Source organism: Erpetoichthys calabaricus, chromosome 8, assembly GCF_900747795.2.
Source record: "Erpetoichthys calabaricus chromosome 8, fErpCal1.3, whole genome shotgun sequence".
Taxonomy (NCBI): domain Eukaryota; kingdom Metazoa; phylum Chordata; class Cladistia; order Polypteriformes; family Polypteridae; genus Erpetoichthys; species Erpetoichthys calabaricus.
Window position 1 is genome coordinate 173,258,654 of NC_041401.2, and position 14,669 is coordinate 173,273,322.

Here is a 14,669-nt window from a genome sequence, read left to right on the forward strand (position 1 = left end):
CGCTGGAAACCAAGGGAGCTGCCCTGTGCTGGTCCGGGGGAGAAACGGTCTTGAAAATACTCTCTCCTCCGGTCCTTCCATAATCGGGGGTGTCCCAGCAAGGTAAGGGCCTTCCCCAACAAAGGCTTTGGCAGTTTTACATAGTGGGCTGTAGCAGCTGGGAAAAATGCAAACAACAGATTGTAAATAATCTAAATGTGGAGAATCCAAACCCAAGAAACCACCTTGGGGCTCCCCTACTGTGCTTCGTGTTGTGTGCTGATCTTTGCCAACGCTGTGTTCAAACATCAGCTGAACTGCCTTTTCTCTTGAACTCCTGACTTAGTTGTGATAAAGTTAACAGCGCTTACCAAACCAAATATTCCGTCATAAAGAATTTATAGTTTATTCTTCAGTATCCATGGCAGCCAAATGCTACCTGCATCTCAATTTACAGCTGGCCCTGATCTTTTGCATTTGCTGTTATTTACTCACCTTTGATCGCCAGCTTAAACAAAGCAGCTTGATGACACCTCACACTATACAGGGTTGAGCGCCATAGCAACCGGCGAGCCGGAACCTGTTCTGCACGCCAGCGACTCGTTCAATTACCGCAGTGCTCAGGAATCGGATGAAAATCACAAATACCTGACGACATCACTTTTGATTCACTTGCTAAAAACAGTAACTTCATTTTGTTTTAGTTACCAATTAGAATCTGTAGGAAGATAAGAAGACATAAGAGAAAAGCAACAGGAGCTCTAGTTAAAAATGAGAAGAAAACATGAGGGCAACATACGGGCAAGGGAAGCCTCGACTCATTGCTTTTCTTGATCTTTTCAGTTTAATTGTGATGTCTTGTATCTTATTTTTTTTTTTACTATAATAATAATAATAAAAAAAATAATAATTAAAAGCAGGCTCTGATGTGCAGCAAGCTTAATTAATTATCATATCCTTCCTGTCATGGCCCAGCAGACTTCATGACTCAAATGCTTACTTACAACCTACCAAGAGCAAATGTGGAAACAAATTAGAATTCACTGTCCAGAGCTTGGTGCATGGCATCCAGTCCTCCCCTGAATAAATGATACATGTATTCTTTTTTTATTAACTTCTAAAAAGCAATCAACATGGAAATGCAAAAGCAGATTATTAAAAGGCACAAATGCAGACCCTCATAGTCTAAATCTGAGCTACCATCGGGCATCATTCCACCATCTCCTCCTGGGACATAGGAAAGAAAACCGTAATAATTCTAGACTAACCTAGGAGTGCCCCTGGCCCTTTGATTTGTTCAGATCATATCAGTGGACCATACTTAGGTCCTTCAAGTGGCTTTATTGACGTACCATCCATACACCGCATTGCAGCATACAGTGGCATGAGGTGACATTCCCAAGACTGCGGTGCAGCTTAGACATAAACAGAGTAAAGTAAAGTAAAGAACAATCATATACTGTAATGGATAGATGAATAAATAAAAGGCAATGAATAGATACTAATAAATAAATAATAAACATACCAGTAGTAACAAACAGAAATGTGCTAATAGGGGGAGATCTGTTGGGTGTTGCAGACCAGGGTTATAAGCAGAACCTACCAGAAGTGATTCAGATGCCACAGTGCCTTCTGTTTGATGGAAGTGAGACAAAGGGACCATAGTGTGTGGTATGGGGACATGGGTGGTCCTCCAAAATGCTGTAGGCTTTGCACATGCAATGCATTATAAAGTTGTCTTTATTGGAGGACAGAGAGATCCCAGTGATCTTTTCTGCTGTGTGCACACTCTGTTGTAGGACCTTATGGTCAGAGTCACTGCAGTTCCCAAGCCATAGGACCCTCTTGATGGTGCCCCTATAGAATGTGGTGAAAAGGGGGGGGGGGGTATACCATCATCAGTTACCAAAAGAAGTGGAGATGCAGTTGGCCTTGTTGGCTATGGAGGTGGTGTTATAAGACCAAGTTAAGGACAGCTGCCAGGTGCAGACCAAGGGATTTGGAGCTCTTTGACCAATTCCACTGCAGAGCCCTCGGCGTGCAGCGGGGTGTGGGCAACATGGGTGTTTCTGAAGTCACCAGTCACCTCTTTCGTCTGTTCCACGTTAAGAGACAGATTGTTGCAGCAGTCTGCCAGTTGTCGTATCTCCATTCTGTAAGGTGACTCATCCCCACTGGTGATGAGATCCACCACTGTCGTGTCATCCACAAACTTAATGACGGTGTTAGAGAGTTACACAGCCGTACAGTCATGGGTCAGCAGGGTGAACAGAAGTGGGCAGAGTGGGGGGGCAATGGTCAGCATGATGGTGTTTCTGATGTGGACAGTCTGGGGTCTCCCGGTCAGGAAGTCCAAGGTCTAGTTGCATAGGGAAGCACCATAGCCTTGCAGAACCAACCTCCCTATGAGCTTCTCAAGGAAGATGGTGCTGAAACAGCTTTCTAGCATTATGTTGACTATGCAGTTGGTGGTAAACTATCAGACCCAATGAACATTTTTTGCAGACTGCATTCTTACAACAGAAGTACAAAAAAAAAAAAAAAAAGGCTTAATATTAGGGTAGAACAGGTTTGTGGTGAACACGGCACCAAAGTGGATTGTTTCTACAAAAGCACAGTTTTTACGCATGTCACAGGCCTAAGAAACAGAGCAGTGGCCAGCGTACATCCTCTGCTGCTGGAGCCAGTGAAATGAAAAATTAAACGTTAGGACCCCTTTCTTTCAAAAACAACCAAATGTTAAAAAAATGTATCTGTGATGTGAATGACGAGGCGCAGTGATACACGATTTGTTGACAAGTTGTACCTTTGTTATGACAGTAGCAACAGCAAATAAGCATGAAGGGATAAATTTGAAAGCTGGGCACATTCAGAAAGAGGGCACCATCAGGTTTGAGACCCAAGAGTTGAAAGGAAACGTTTGCAGCAAGTGGTTTGCGCGCTCAGAGTGTTTACTTCATCTTTAAATGTTGTCCTTCTATGTCTCATCATCACTCTCGTCTGTAAGGCCTGTGCTACAGAGCTGGCTTGTCACTGGCCCACACATCTTTGACGCCGTAGAGCGCAATACTAAACTTCCATAATGACATTACTTTTTTTTTTTCATAACAAATGTGCTAACTCATTTTTTAAGAGCAGCGAGCAATGACCTCAGCAAACTCCTACTTTTAATATCCTGAAGTCCCCTCAGGTTTTTAGACTGTTTGAAACATCCCATTTTTTGCTAAATGTGATTCATCTCTGCCTCAGTGATTAGTCAAAGGGCCAGACCCAACAGAATCGCTTCTCAGGATGACTCCTGCTTGCACAATGACTAATTGCTTGCCCCTCATTTTACTTTGAGAAAAAAAACAAAAAAAAAAAATGTATCTGTTGCTCTTTTGGCAATTAAAAAAAAGTAAAGGATTTAACAGTTCAGAAAATGCTTGGCTTTATCAGAAAAAACACAAATTAAAACACACAACGTGCCAATAACAAAAATGAACCCAGAAGTTCCAGGCCAGACCTGTAAATATTTAGCTTGTGCATCACGGCCTATAAAGAGTTGGAGAGCCATGGCTGATTTGCTGACCGACTCAGCTCTCCATTGCTGCGCTGTACTCCTTGACTGACCTCTTGTCTCTCTGTCTTCCTCCACAGGCTGCAAGTACAACCAGGTGAACAGCCACTTCCACTGCATCCGCGAGGGTTGCCAGTTCTCCTTCCTGCTTAAACACCAGATGACCTCTCACGCCCGCAAGCACATGAGGAGGATGCTTGGCAAGAATTTTGACCGGGTCCCCTCACAGGTACTGCTGTACCCATGCATTCGCTGACCGGTGCCTGGTGACCATGCCGTGTGCCTCGTCCTTCTTAATTCACATGGCTGCCAAGTGAAGTGATGCCAACAGTGGACATGTTTTGGGGTTCTACTTTGAGTCCTTGATAAATGGGACCCTTTGCCATGCACTCCTGTTCCTTTAAGGTGTATTTGAGAAATCTTCAAAGTGCTTTGTTTGATAGCAGATGAATCAAAGCTCACAACTTTTCTTTTTTTCTAAACATTTTTGTAAATGCTCATTGTAATGATAAATGAGCACCCAGGAGAAAATGATTGAAAAGTAGGTGAAAAAAGTTTGAAAAGTCAGTTAGAAGTAAGAAACAACAAAGGGCTTAAAAGTGTACAAAAGTAGAACCTGAAGAACCATGGCAGCAATAGGCATCATTGTGAATGACACGGAGAGGAGATTACTCATTCCTGAAATTCAAGACAGACAGTTAGGCAACCCGTTCAACCAACTGAGATACTTACTTTCAAAGGAGAATGGAAGTAACACTTACAAAATGGCAGGAATGAAAGCAGACAGCCACTGCTGCCTTCCAGGACTGTGATCGGCCCGAGTGTGGCATGTGTTTCAGGAGCCTGTTGTTGAAACGTTACTAGTTCTGTTAGCACTTTATGTCCCATCGGTAAGTCAGTTACGCTGATAAAAAGAGAAATGCAACACCAGCCTAACCCTAAGGTACCATTTCAAGTGTCATCAGTTAGCGACATCACCCCAGGATCTTATCAGGTCACTTCTTCAAAATGTTGGGTGTCTGTTTTATTAGAACATTCTGGACAAGAACAGGACACTCCTGTCCACTTAATTCGTCTAAAAAAATACCAAGTCGAGTTTTGAAGGTCCCTAAAGTCCTACTGTCTACCCCACTACCTGGTCACTTGTTCTAAGTGTCTGTGGTTCTGTGTGTCAAGAAAAACTTCCTAATGTTTGTGTGAAATTTACCCTTAACTTTCCAACTGTGTCCCCGTGTTCTTGATGAACTCATTTTAAAGTCACTGTCTCGATCCACTGCACTAATTCTCTTCCCATCTTCTTTTGTTTTACGTGAAATAGCTCAGCTGTTTTAATCTTTCCTCATAATCCATCCCCAGTAGCCCTGGAGTCAGCCTAGCTGCCCTTCTAGTGCTTTTCTAGTGCTGCTCTGTTCTTTTTGTAGCCTTGAGACCAAAACTGCACCCAGTACTTCAGATGAGGCCTCACCAGTTTGTTACAAAGTTTGGGCAGCAACTCCTTGGACTTGTACTGCACACATCAAGGCGCTATATAACCTGCCATTCTGTTAGCCTTCTTAATGGCTGGAAGTTGACAGTATCAAGTCCACTACGACTCCTAAATCCTTCTGATAAAGTGGGCTTTCGATTTTCAGACCTTCCATTGTGTATTCAAACCTAACATTATTACTTCCTACGTTTCATACTTTACATTTACTGACATTAAATTTCATCTGCCACAAATCTGCCCAAGCCGGTATGCTGTCCAAGTCCCTCTGTTATGATTTAACGGATTCCAAATTATCTGCCAATCTACCTATCTTGGTATCATCTGCAAACATAACCAGTCTGTTACTTCTATTCCTATGTACTGTAAATCATTTACTGTATGTAGTGCCAGTACCCTCTGTGTCCATAAACATGTCTAAGCTTTGGCTTTGAGTGCATCTCCCACTGACAGTGTCTTCCAGCTCTGACTTTGATTGCTTTTTTTTCCAGGTGGCAACGCACTCTCACAGAAATGACGACTTACACCCAGTGGCAAATTTGTCCATGAGCTCAGTCGGAAGTCACAGCAGCTTGGGCCCCGGTTTTACAAACATGATGGATGAAACAGATGACTACATGGATTACATGGGCTGTGGCAGTCCAACAGGGGCCTCGTCAGAGTCCTCAAACCCGGATCGCAGTTGCAGTAGCACTCCAGTGGGCAATGAGAGCTCCTCGGCAGGTGAGGCACCAGCACGGAATTGGTCTTCCTTTAAGTTTGGCTGTCAGTCTTGCACTCCCAACACTCGTGCTAAATGGCTTTTGCAGAAGGCTGTCTGGAGTGAACAGCGCATGGTGCCGGAGTGCACCTATGCCGGGGACTGAAGCTGTCACCCTGCTTTAGCATGTCATGCCGTTCATCAGGAACATGTTGGCACTTTCCTGCAGACACAAGTTGCCTGGGGCACAAAGATAGATGACTATTAGGGCTGAGTGAAGCTGCTTGATCTCAAAAAAGATGCAGCTTTGCCGTGGTGGCTCCTCTGCCTCCACTACAGAAATCTCCCCGTCATCCCTGGGCAGCTGCAAGTTCAGGAGATGTTCACAGTGACTTTAAGTGACTTTAGTCAGTGCCAGCTACTTGACCTCTGGGAAGTGGCACCACAGCAAGGCTGTATTCTTCCTCACCTTTCTATAAAGTGTATACCTTCATCACATTGTTCTTTTTTATTTTAAAACTATAATTCACTTTTGTTTATTTTTCTAATGTTATTTTCTTTTTCATTTGTGTTGCTTTGGCTGTGAGGGTTTTTTCATTTGGTTCTTTTTTTTGTTTCTTTTCTTTCCTTTCCCCTTTCCCCACCTTGTCCTTTTCTGGTCTCCTTCCATGATCTACATAGGATTAGGCTGCCTGGTTGCTACTACTGCTGCTGTCGCTGATCCTTCTCCTGCTGATCCTACTAGTACCCACAATGCACCACTACCGCCACTGCTGCAACCTCAGCCTCCATCTTTCCCGCAAGCCCTGCTCCGGTCTCCTCTCTCATCCCTTCCATACCTCCTCTCTCCATCTTGTCTGTCATACTCTCTACTCAGCACAGCTCTCGGAGCAGCAAGGAGCGTTGCCATGCCGACTGCCACGCCGGGTTTCAGCCCAATCCTTGCCGCTCCGTCTCCAGTTAAAAGTGACGTCCCCATAGTACAGGATGCTGCAGGTACTGCTAAAGAAAAATGCAAAACAGTTGAAGTTAACTTGCTTGTTCAGTTTTATATTCATGACTTACAGTAAGTGAGACCACACATGGACCACCCTGAAAGCAAGTGTGACTGGGGAGACATGGGCCAGGCGAATGGGGTAGAGCCACAGTGATCTTGTAATGCGAAGTGTAAAATGAACCAATCCATGTCAACAAGAAACCCGTGATGTACCTGTCTGCCCACTCTGCGTACAGGTCACTGGCCCTCCGCCCAGAGCGGCCATGATGAAGTGTTCTTAGCTTGCTGGACTGGGACAGTGGAGTGTGTGCCGTAAATATGTAGAAGAGAGGTGTGAGCCAGTAGCGTGAAGAAAGTCTTCACTGGGCCTCAGCTCAGCCGTCTGTGTGCCATTTGGTCCATGCTGGAGCTTTCCATTCCCATTCTTTGGTCTGACATTCTTCACTTGGCCATGGCATTTGGGGTTCTTAATGCTTTTAAGTGCTAATTTACAAACTTCTGAGTACAAGTGTTGTCTGACTTTAAGAAAGTGGGTTCAAGGGAGATTGGTTAGCTCTTTTCTGACCTACTCAGAGCACCCTACATAGACAGTGGGAAGCCACTTCAACCACCACCAGTGTGCAGCATCCACCTGATGTGGCCATTCATGCACCAGTGTGCTCACCACACATTAGCTATTAGGCGTGGAAGGGGTGAGCAATAGTGAGACGGGGGGGGGACTAGGGGGCCAGAATGACAAGGTCTTCAGGGTACACCCTACTCTTTCAAAAGATGCCCAGGAGTCTTATGAGCACAGAGAATCAGGACTTTGATTTTTCTCTCCATTTATTGAAGTCTTAAATGGACTGTGCTTCAATACTGCAGGGAAAATGACTTTCCTCAATTTCTTGTTGCCTTATTTAAATTTTTGAGCCTCAGAGCTGCTTTCAGCTTTGTGCCAAGTTAGACTGTGACCTCCATGGGTGAAATGGGATGGAGAATGTTAACTTCATTTTTCCTTATCATTTTTTGGCAAAAGCACCCATTTGTATATTTGGACATGTAATTTTGTAGAATTCAGTTACGGAAGGATTTGGTGTTAAATGTAATTTAGTTTTTTGGGATACTATATATATATATATATATATATATATATATATATATAGAGAGAGAGAGAGAGAGAGAGAGAGAGAGAGAGAGAGTTTGGATATATACATAAAAGGTAATTCAGTCTTAATACAAAAAAAAAAATGCATTTTCCATGTAAGGTGTGAGCATTCCACAGAGGCAATTATCTAATGGAGAGCACTTTCTTCAATCAGCTGACTAAAACAGGACACAAGTGCAGCTCATAAACAGCCTTACAATATCCATTAACAGCAATTCCTTTTAATCAGGCTAAAAGTTTTATCGGAGACATTGATTCTTGGAAGGCCCAGGCGCATTTGGGTCACATCATTAGCGGTGATCTGAACAAGCTCTTGTGGACCCCCATCTTCTCGTGTCCATAAAGCCCCCCGCATAATTTCGGAGACACCGACCTTCCGTATGCTAAGATTGAACACATTTTTTTTCCTTATCGATGTCCCCGGCTTCGGCACTTTCTTAACGTCTGTTTAGAATTTATGATCGCATCTCTTCGGGGCGTTTGAGGACCACCAGTTTTTACAGTCCACGTCCATTCAGCTCTTGCGGAGCCAAACGTTTATTTGTTATTGACAACTAAACACTTTCTTAGAAGGTTAACCTTTTGTTCATCGATTACAAATCTCAAGGTTACAGTCGAATCCTGGTCGAAATGGATCTGATGATGAAATGTTGTATTCAGTCCTGTTTGTACAACTTCAGGGCAGAATATCAAGTTGTCCAGTAGAACATGGTATTGACAAACATGCCTGAAATCCCAATTTGAAGTCTAACCCTAAGTAGCATTAGATGGTTGGCAAAAATCAGTGCAATTTTAGTGTCTCTCACCATGAAGACGTTCAAATTCAGAAGGAAACAAAACATCAACATGGCAGAATTGGTACTCGGCTGACACAAAAATCTCCCATTGCTTTGATTTTTTGGGTGTGGGTTTTTGTTTTATTTTCAGTCATCAAACCTAACATTTCCAGCACAGGTGTTGGTCACCTGGCACATTACAGTCCGGCTAAACGTTTGCACTCTGAAGACTAAACACTGTGAGTCTTTAGTGGTACCATGGCTCTCCAGTCCAGGGCAGACAGGATCTAAAATCAGATGGTGGTCTAATGTAGTGAGGGGGGGGGGGGGGGGGGGGGTTCATACTGCCTGGACTTCCATGATAACCATTGTGATCTTTCTTTCCTCGATAGGGAACACCATTTCGATGCCTACAGCCTCTGGTGCAAAGAAACGCTTTTGGATCATTGAAGACATGTCACCATTTGGCAAGAGGCGCAAGACAGCTTCATCAAGGAAGATGCTAGATGAGGGGATGATGTTGGAGGGATTCCGCCGCTATGACCTCTATGAGGACTGCAAGGACGCAGGCTGCCAATTCTCTCTTAAAGTCACCCACTATCACTGCACACGAGAGAACTGCGGCTATAAGTTCTGCGGGCGTACGCACATGTACAAACACGCCCAGCACCACGACCGCGTGGACAATTTGGTCTTGGACGACTTTAAGCGATTCAAGTCCTCCCTCAGCTGCAACTTTGCCGACTGCCAGTTCTCTGGAAACAGCACCCACTTCCACTGCCTGCGCTGTGAATTCCGCTGCACAGACAGCACCAAAGTTACAGCCCACCGCAAGCACCACGGCAAGCAAGACGTCATCAATGCCGCCGGCTTCTGCCAGTTCAGCTCCAGTGTGGACTGTGAAGTGTTGGATTGTAAATACAAGCTCAAGTGCTCACATTTCCACTGCACCTACCCGGAATGCAAACACACGGTGGTGGGCATGTCACAGATGGACTCTCACAAGCGCAAGCATGAGAAACAAGAGCGGGGCGAGCTGCCATCCGTGTCGCCCGGCAGAGAGATAGCAGTCAGCGCAGGAGTCAATGCAAGGGTCCCTCCTGCCTCACCAGGGCCTGCGGACGTTCCTGGCAGCACTGCCAACTTCCCCGCTTCCTCTGAATATGACAACCAGGGATCCATTAGCCTTGATAGCTCACTGAACCTGTGTACCGATGCAAACAGCTCTCTCTTCTTCTTGAAGAATGCTGTTGGCATCGGCCTTAATGACTCGCTGGACCTCAGCAAAAAGGTCCAGAATGACCTGCTGGTAGCAGCTAACTCCATCCCCAGTGGCGCTACCATGCAGGGGTCTCAGGATGAGGCCACTGCAACGTCAGGAGAGGCTGAAGATGACCTGTCAAATGAGGAGGAGATGAATGCTGAGGACGATGACGACGATGACGAGGAGGACGACGACGAGGACGACGATGAGGATGACGACGAGGAAGATGACGGGGAGGAGGATGATGAGTTAAACACAGACTCCTATGAAGATTCTGTGCCTGAGCCTGAAAGCCTGGCAAATGAGAAAGAGAACGGAGTTTGCTTCGATGCTTCCAGCAACCACACAGCTGCTTCCGGCCTACCTAAAAAGGACCCTGCAGCCGAGCCCTAGGAAAGGAAAGTGAATTGGGGACTCGAGGCTGAACAAAGTGCAATGGCGAGTGGCGTCAGTCAACACATTAAGGATGCAAGAAGACACTGTTCTGGATGGCCCCAAAATTCTTCTTATGTTTACAAAATGACCAACGTCGTTGATTTCATTATGCAGAAGAAACGAAAGAAGGCCCCGTGATGTGGGGGGACACGGAGCGTGTGTGCATGGTTCTTCCGTTTGCTCCTTTGTTTCCTTTCCTTTGTTATTTTATCCTAGTTTGTGTGCTGGGGGGCTAGGGGCAAAAAAATAAAAAAAAACACAGCGTGATAAGGGAAAAGCCAAGTCACCGGACAGGCCGGTCAGCCCTTGTGGACCAGGAGCAGAGAACGAGAGGTGATTTTAGTGAACCAGAGAGACGCTTCCTCAGGTTTGCGCTGGTCCTAAGTGGCACATGCCCACTTCCCACACCCCCCGTTAGCCAACGGTCAGCACTTTGCAGCCGAAGCTTAAAGGCGAGCAGAGTGGGCAGCTGCCTCCTCACCCAAGCGACTTGTCTGACAGCCCGACTATATGAAGGTGTGTTTCTTTTTTTTGTTTTTGTTTTGTTTTATCGTTTGTTTTTATCTTGCTGGACCCAGGAAAACGTTTTGCACAGTGACTAAACTGCTGTCGACACCCACGTGCGAAGATTGACGCAATACCCCACGCCGGCTTGCCTGCCATCCTCTACTTTAGGACTTAGAAGAAGAAAAAAAAAAAGTGTTCTCGAAGTCTGTTGAGGGGGAGGCACAAAAACAAACAAACAAACGAGCTATCTCTGGGATCCCCAACACCGAATACGATGGACCAAACCACACATTGTCTTCCCGATGAGCGCCGAGAGGCTCGGCCAATGGGAGCAGGCGGCGCCCTCTCTGTTCTCTCCTTCCGAACACCCGGCAAGAAATCGAAGAAACTCGGTGAAATCCATGTACAGGACAAAGAGATGAAATGTTGTACACTGTTTTTATTTCAATTCTATTTTTGGAAAAAAAAAAAAGTCCGAATGTTTAAATTCAATGTGTGCTTTTATTTAATATTTATGTCTTTTGTTTTTTTGCACTTTGGGGGGAGGTGCTAAATATCTCGTACGCAATACTTTGAGACGTTCACCATATTGGCATCTTGTTTAAATAAGAGAAAAAAATACAAAAAACAAACAAACAAAATGGGAAAGACGAATGTTTGCCCAACAAGTTTATTTAAACAGAATGAAGACAAGTGGTTGTCTCGTCACAAAGGAGTAGGGCAGAAATACGAAGCCTCCCGAATTTGCTGTAGCAGTGTTGAGGCCGGAAAAACACTAATATATGAAAAATAAAATAAAATAGACTTCACACGACTAAAAGCAAACGCAACCATGTTCTCGAGGTCGCCCACTCTGCGCTGCACGTCGTCGAGTGTCCATGCGAAAAGGCCTCAAACGGCGAGGCCCAGGCCTGAACGGAAGGAAGCGTGTTTTTACAAATTGAAATTGTTGTACAGTATTTTCCTGTAAAAGCGATATATATATTGAACAAAGCGTGGGGGTGGGGGGTGGGGACGGGGTGGAGGGGGGCCGCAAAGACTCTTCCCAAAAAAAAAAAAAAAAAAAAAAAAATAGACTAGAATTCTGTACAAATCCTGAGAGTTTGGTTTTTGTGTGAATTTTATTTTATTACATATGTTTTTTTTTTTTTTTTTTTTTTTTTTTTTAGATCTAGCATTAATTAGGGACCTCGACAATTTGACATTAAGGGCCCGCTTTATTTTTAGCACTGACAACAGCTGTGTGATTCAGTTTTTAACTTGAATTTTATATAAAAAAAAAATATATAAATGAACGAATAAGAAAAAAAAAAAAACAAAAACATTAGATTTGTTAATATAAGTTTGTAGCTAATTTAATACCGTGTTCTCTTGTTTTTCTGTGTGGTTTCATTTTAGTTTGTTTGGGATTTTTCTTTTTTTTTGGGCTGCCTATCCACACTGTTTTTATTTATAAGATTTGCTCTCAGTTCAATGACAAGGCAGCATGTGAATCTGATACATTTGTTAAATGTGTGTAGAATGAAGCGCAAATGTATAAAATATATATAGAATTATATACACACACACATATATATATATATATATATATATATATATATATATATATATAATTTGGGCTGGGAAGTCGAATATGCACTTGGATCAATTTTATGTGTGTAAATCATTAAAATATTTGAAATGCTTCAAGCGGAGGGTGACATGGCGCTATACACTGCACTCTGGTAGGACAGGGTCAGGTGACCCTCGGTCAGAGCATGCAGTTTGTTTCTCATTTCTTTTATTATTTATTTCTTAAACGATCGCATCCCGGTGGACGTAAAGGAACGAATTGCAGTTTAAGCCTAGCAGACGGCCCCGTGCGGAGTTCTCGAGGAGGACAGTCCGGCCGCGCAGACCTCCACACCCGCGGCACGGCCGCTCACACTAAAGAAAGGCCAGTCCCGGAGCGCAGGCACACAGTGAAGCCGCCTCCACTTGCCACTCTCCAGTTCTTCCCTCTGTTCCTTTTTTCTCCTTTGTGATGTTTCTTTAATTAAAAAAGAAAAAAAAAATTAAAACAACAAAATGAACGGGTAAACACAAAAACATCCGTCAAGCAGCTGGTGTCCTGTAATCTGGGATAAAAAATAAACAGGAAAATGATATTCAACAAAAGCAGACAGAATGACCTCCAAATCCCGCGTAGCTCTGCTGCTGCTGCTCAGACGACACATCATTTCAGTGTTTTAATTAACCAGCAGAAAAAAAAAATCAAACACAAAAAACACAAAACTGGATTACGTGTCTGTGCTCGATAGACTGGAGTAAAGTAGGAACATTAAAATAAATAAATAAATGACAGATGTAGCAACGAAAAAAAAAGGACAAAAACCCCCTGGCCTTCTGTACTGAATCTTGCACACTAGGACAATAAGCCATCTCGAGCTCACGTCTCATCTGAACGTCTTTGGTCGTTTTTTGGTTTTCTTTCTCTTTTTCTTTCTTTTTCTTTCTCTCTTTCTGTGGGGGTTGGGAGGCTCCAGGACACAAACACTCGACGCCGAGTCAACACTTGACTTTTTATAGGGTTTCAAAGAAATAAAAATAATTAATTGAAAAGGTTGTTCCAATACTTGAATCTGATCCCCCTGGCACCTATGTTATTATTAACTGAATATTTTTCCACTTGAATTTAGTGCTGTTAGAAATTTAATATATGTATTTTATTTATTTGATTTTTTTTTTTCTGCATGACTGATGCAAGGGTTGAGATTTTCACTCAATAAAAAAAAAAAAAAAAAAAAACTGGCAAAAAACCATTAGGGCCGTGTGCTTCTTTATTATTAAACGGACATGACGCGTGGTGGGGTGGGGGTGCTGTGGGGACATCAAGCAGGAGGGCACAGTGAATGGTGGCAGTACCCAGAATCGAGAGTCTCCTGCACCCACTTGTGACTTCTTATTGTGTTTGATTTTAGTTCCTGCTGACACATCGTGAAGGGTCTAACTGCAGCCTGCAATGCTACCTGTGACATGCGTGGGTCACAATTTAAGTCAGATGACATCCACCCCCCCCTCTAAGCACAGTGTAACGGGGCCCTAATGTTAACTATAGTCTAATGCAGGGGTCTCCAGCTCTAGTCCTAGAGAGCTACGGTGGCTGCAAAGTTTCATTCTAATTCTTTTCTTAATTAGTGACCTGTTTTTGCTGCTAATTAACTATTTCCCTTTATTTTAATTGACTTTTCTTGAGACTCGGACCACTGGATTAATTCTTTTTTCCTTAAACGGCACCTAAACATAAATTTGATGTGAAGTGAGCCAACAGATGACCAACTGAGTTGGGGCCTCAAACTCCAACCAGCTTCACTTCATTCAGTTTCTTCATTTGAAGCCAATTCTCGTTGCTAATTAAACCCGTTATTTAATTCCATGGCGCTCATTCTGCCATGGCAGACATTTCCAAAACTGTTGCTTTTCTTTTTTAAGAGCGTTGGCTGTCAAAATGTTGTGTGGACCTGAGCAGATCAACATGACTGAGGCCTTCACTTTCTTTATTTTCAGTTATTATGTGATGGACACAGGTTGTTGTTTATGTGTTGGTACATTTTGTGTCTTAATATTGTTTGCTTGCTTATTAAGGAAAAAAGCAATAATTAATAGGCCTGAGTCTTAAGATGTGCATCAATTAAAATTTAGGCAAAGAGTTCATTAGCAGCAAAATCGGGTCACTAATTAAGAAAAGGGTTAAAATGAAAACCTGCAGCCACAGTAGCTCTCAGGACTGGAGTTGGAGACCCCTGCTCTAACGCAATGAGCATTTCGTGACTGACATTGAGG

The 14,669-nt window shown here is 43.7% G+C and overlaps 1 protein-coding gene across 9 annotated transcripts in view; it reads left to right on the top strand.

The window, feature by feature from the left end:
• casz1 (castor zinc finger 1) overlaps nucleotides 1-13,634 on the top strand; it is a 601,697-nt gene extending 588,063 nt beyond the window's left edge. For 8 of the 9 annotated variants that reach the window (XM_051931297.1, XM_051931302.1, XM_051931301.1 and 5 more), the window contains 4 exons: nucleotides 3,619-3,767; nucleotides 5,513-5,744; nucleotides 6,403-6,717; nucleotides 9,034-13,634. In XM_051931297.1, coding sequence (XP_051787257.1) covers nucleotides 3,619-3,767; nucleotides 5,513-5,744; nucleotides 6,403-6,717; nucleotides 9,034-10,298 — 1,961 coding nt within the window. In that variant the 3' untranslated portion in view covers nucleotides 10,299-13,634. The remainder of the gene's footprint in view (nucleotides 1-3,618; nucleotides 3,768-5,512; nucleotides 5,745-6,402; nucleotides 6,718-9,033) is intronic. The other variant, XM_028807824.2, reaches the window with a different exon arrangement.
• Nucleotides 13,635-14,669: the final 1,035 nt, after the last annotated feature.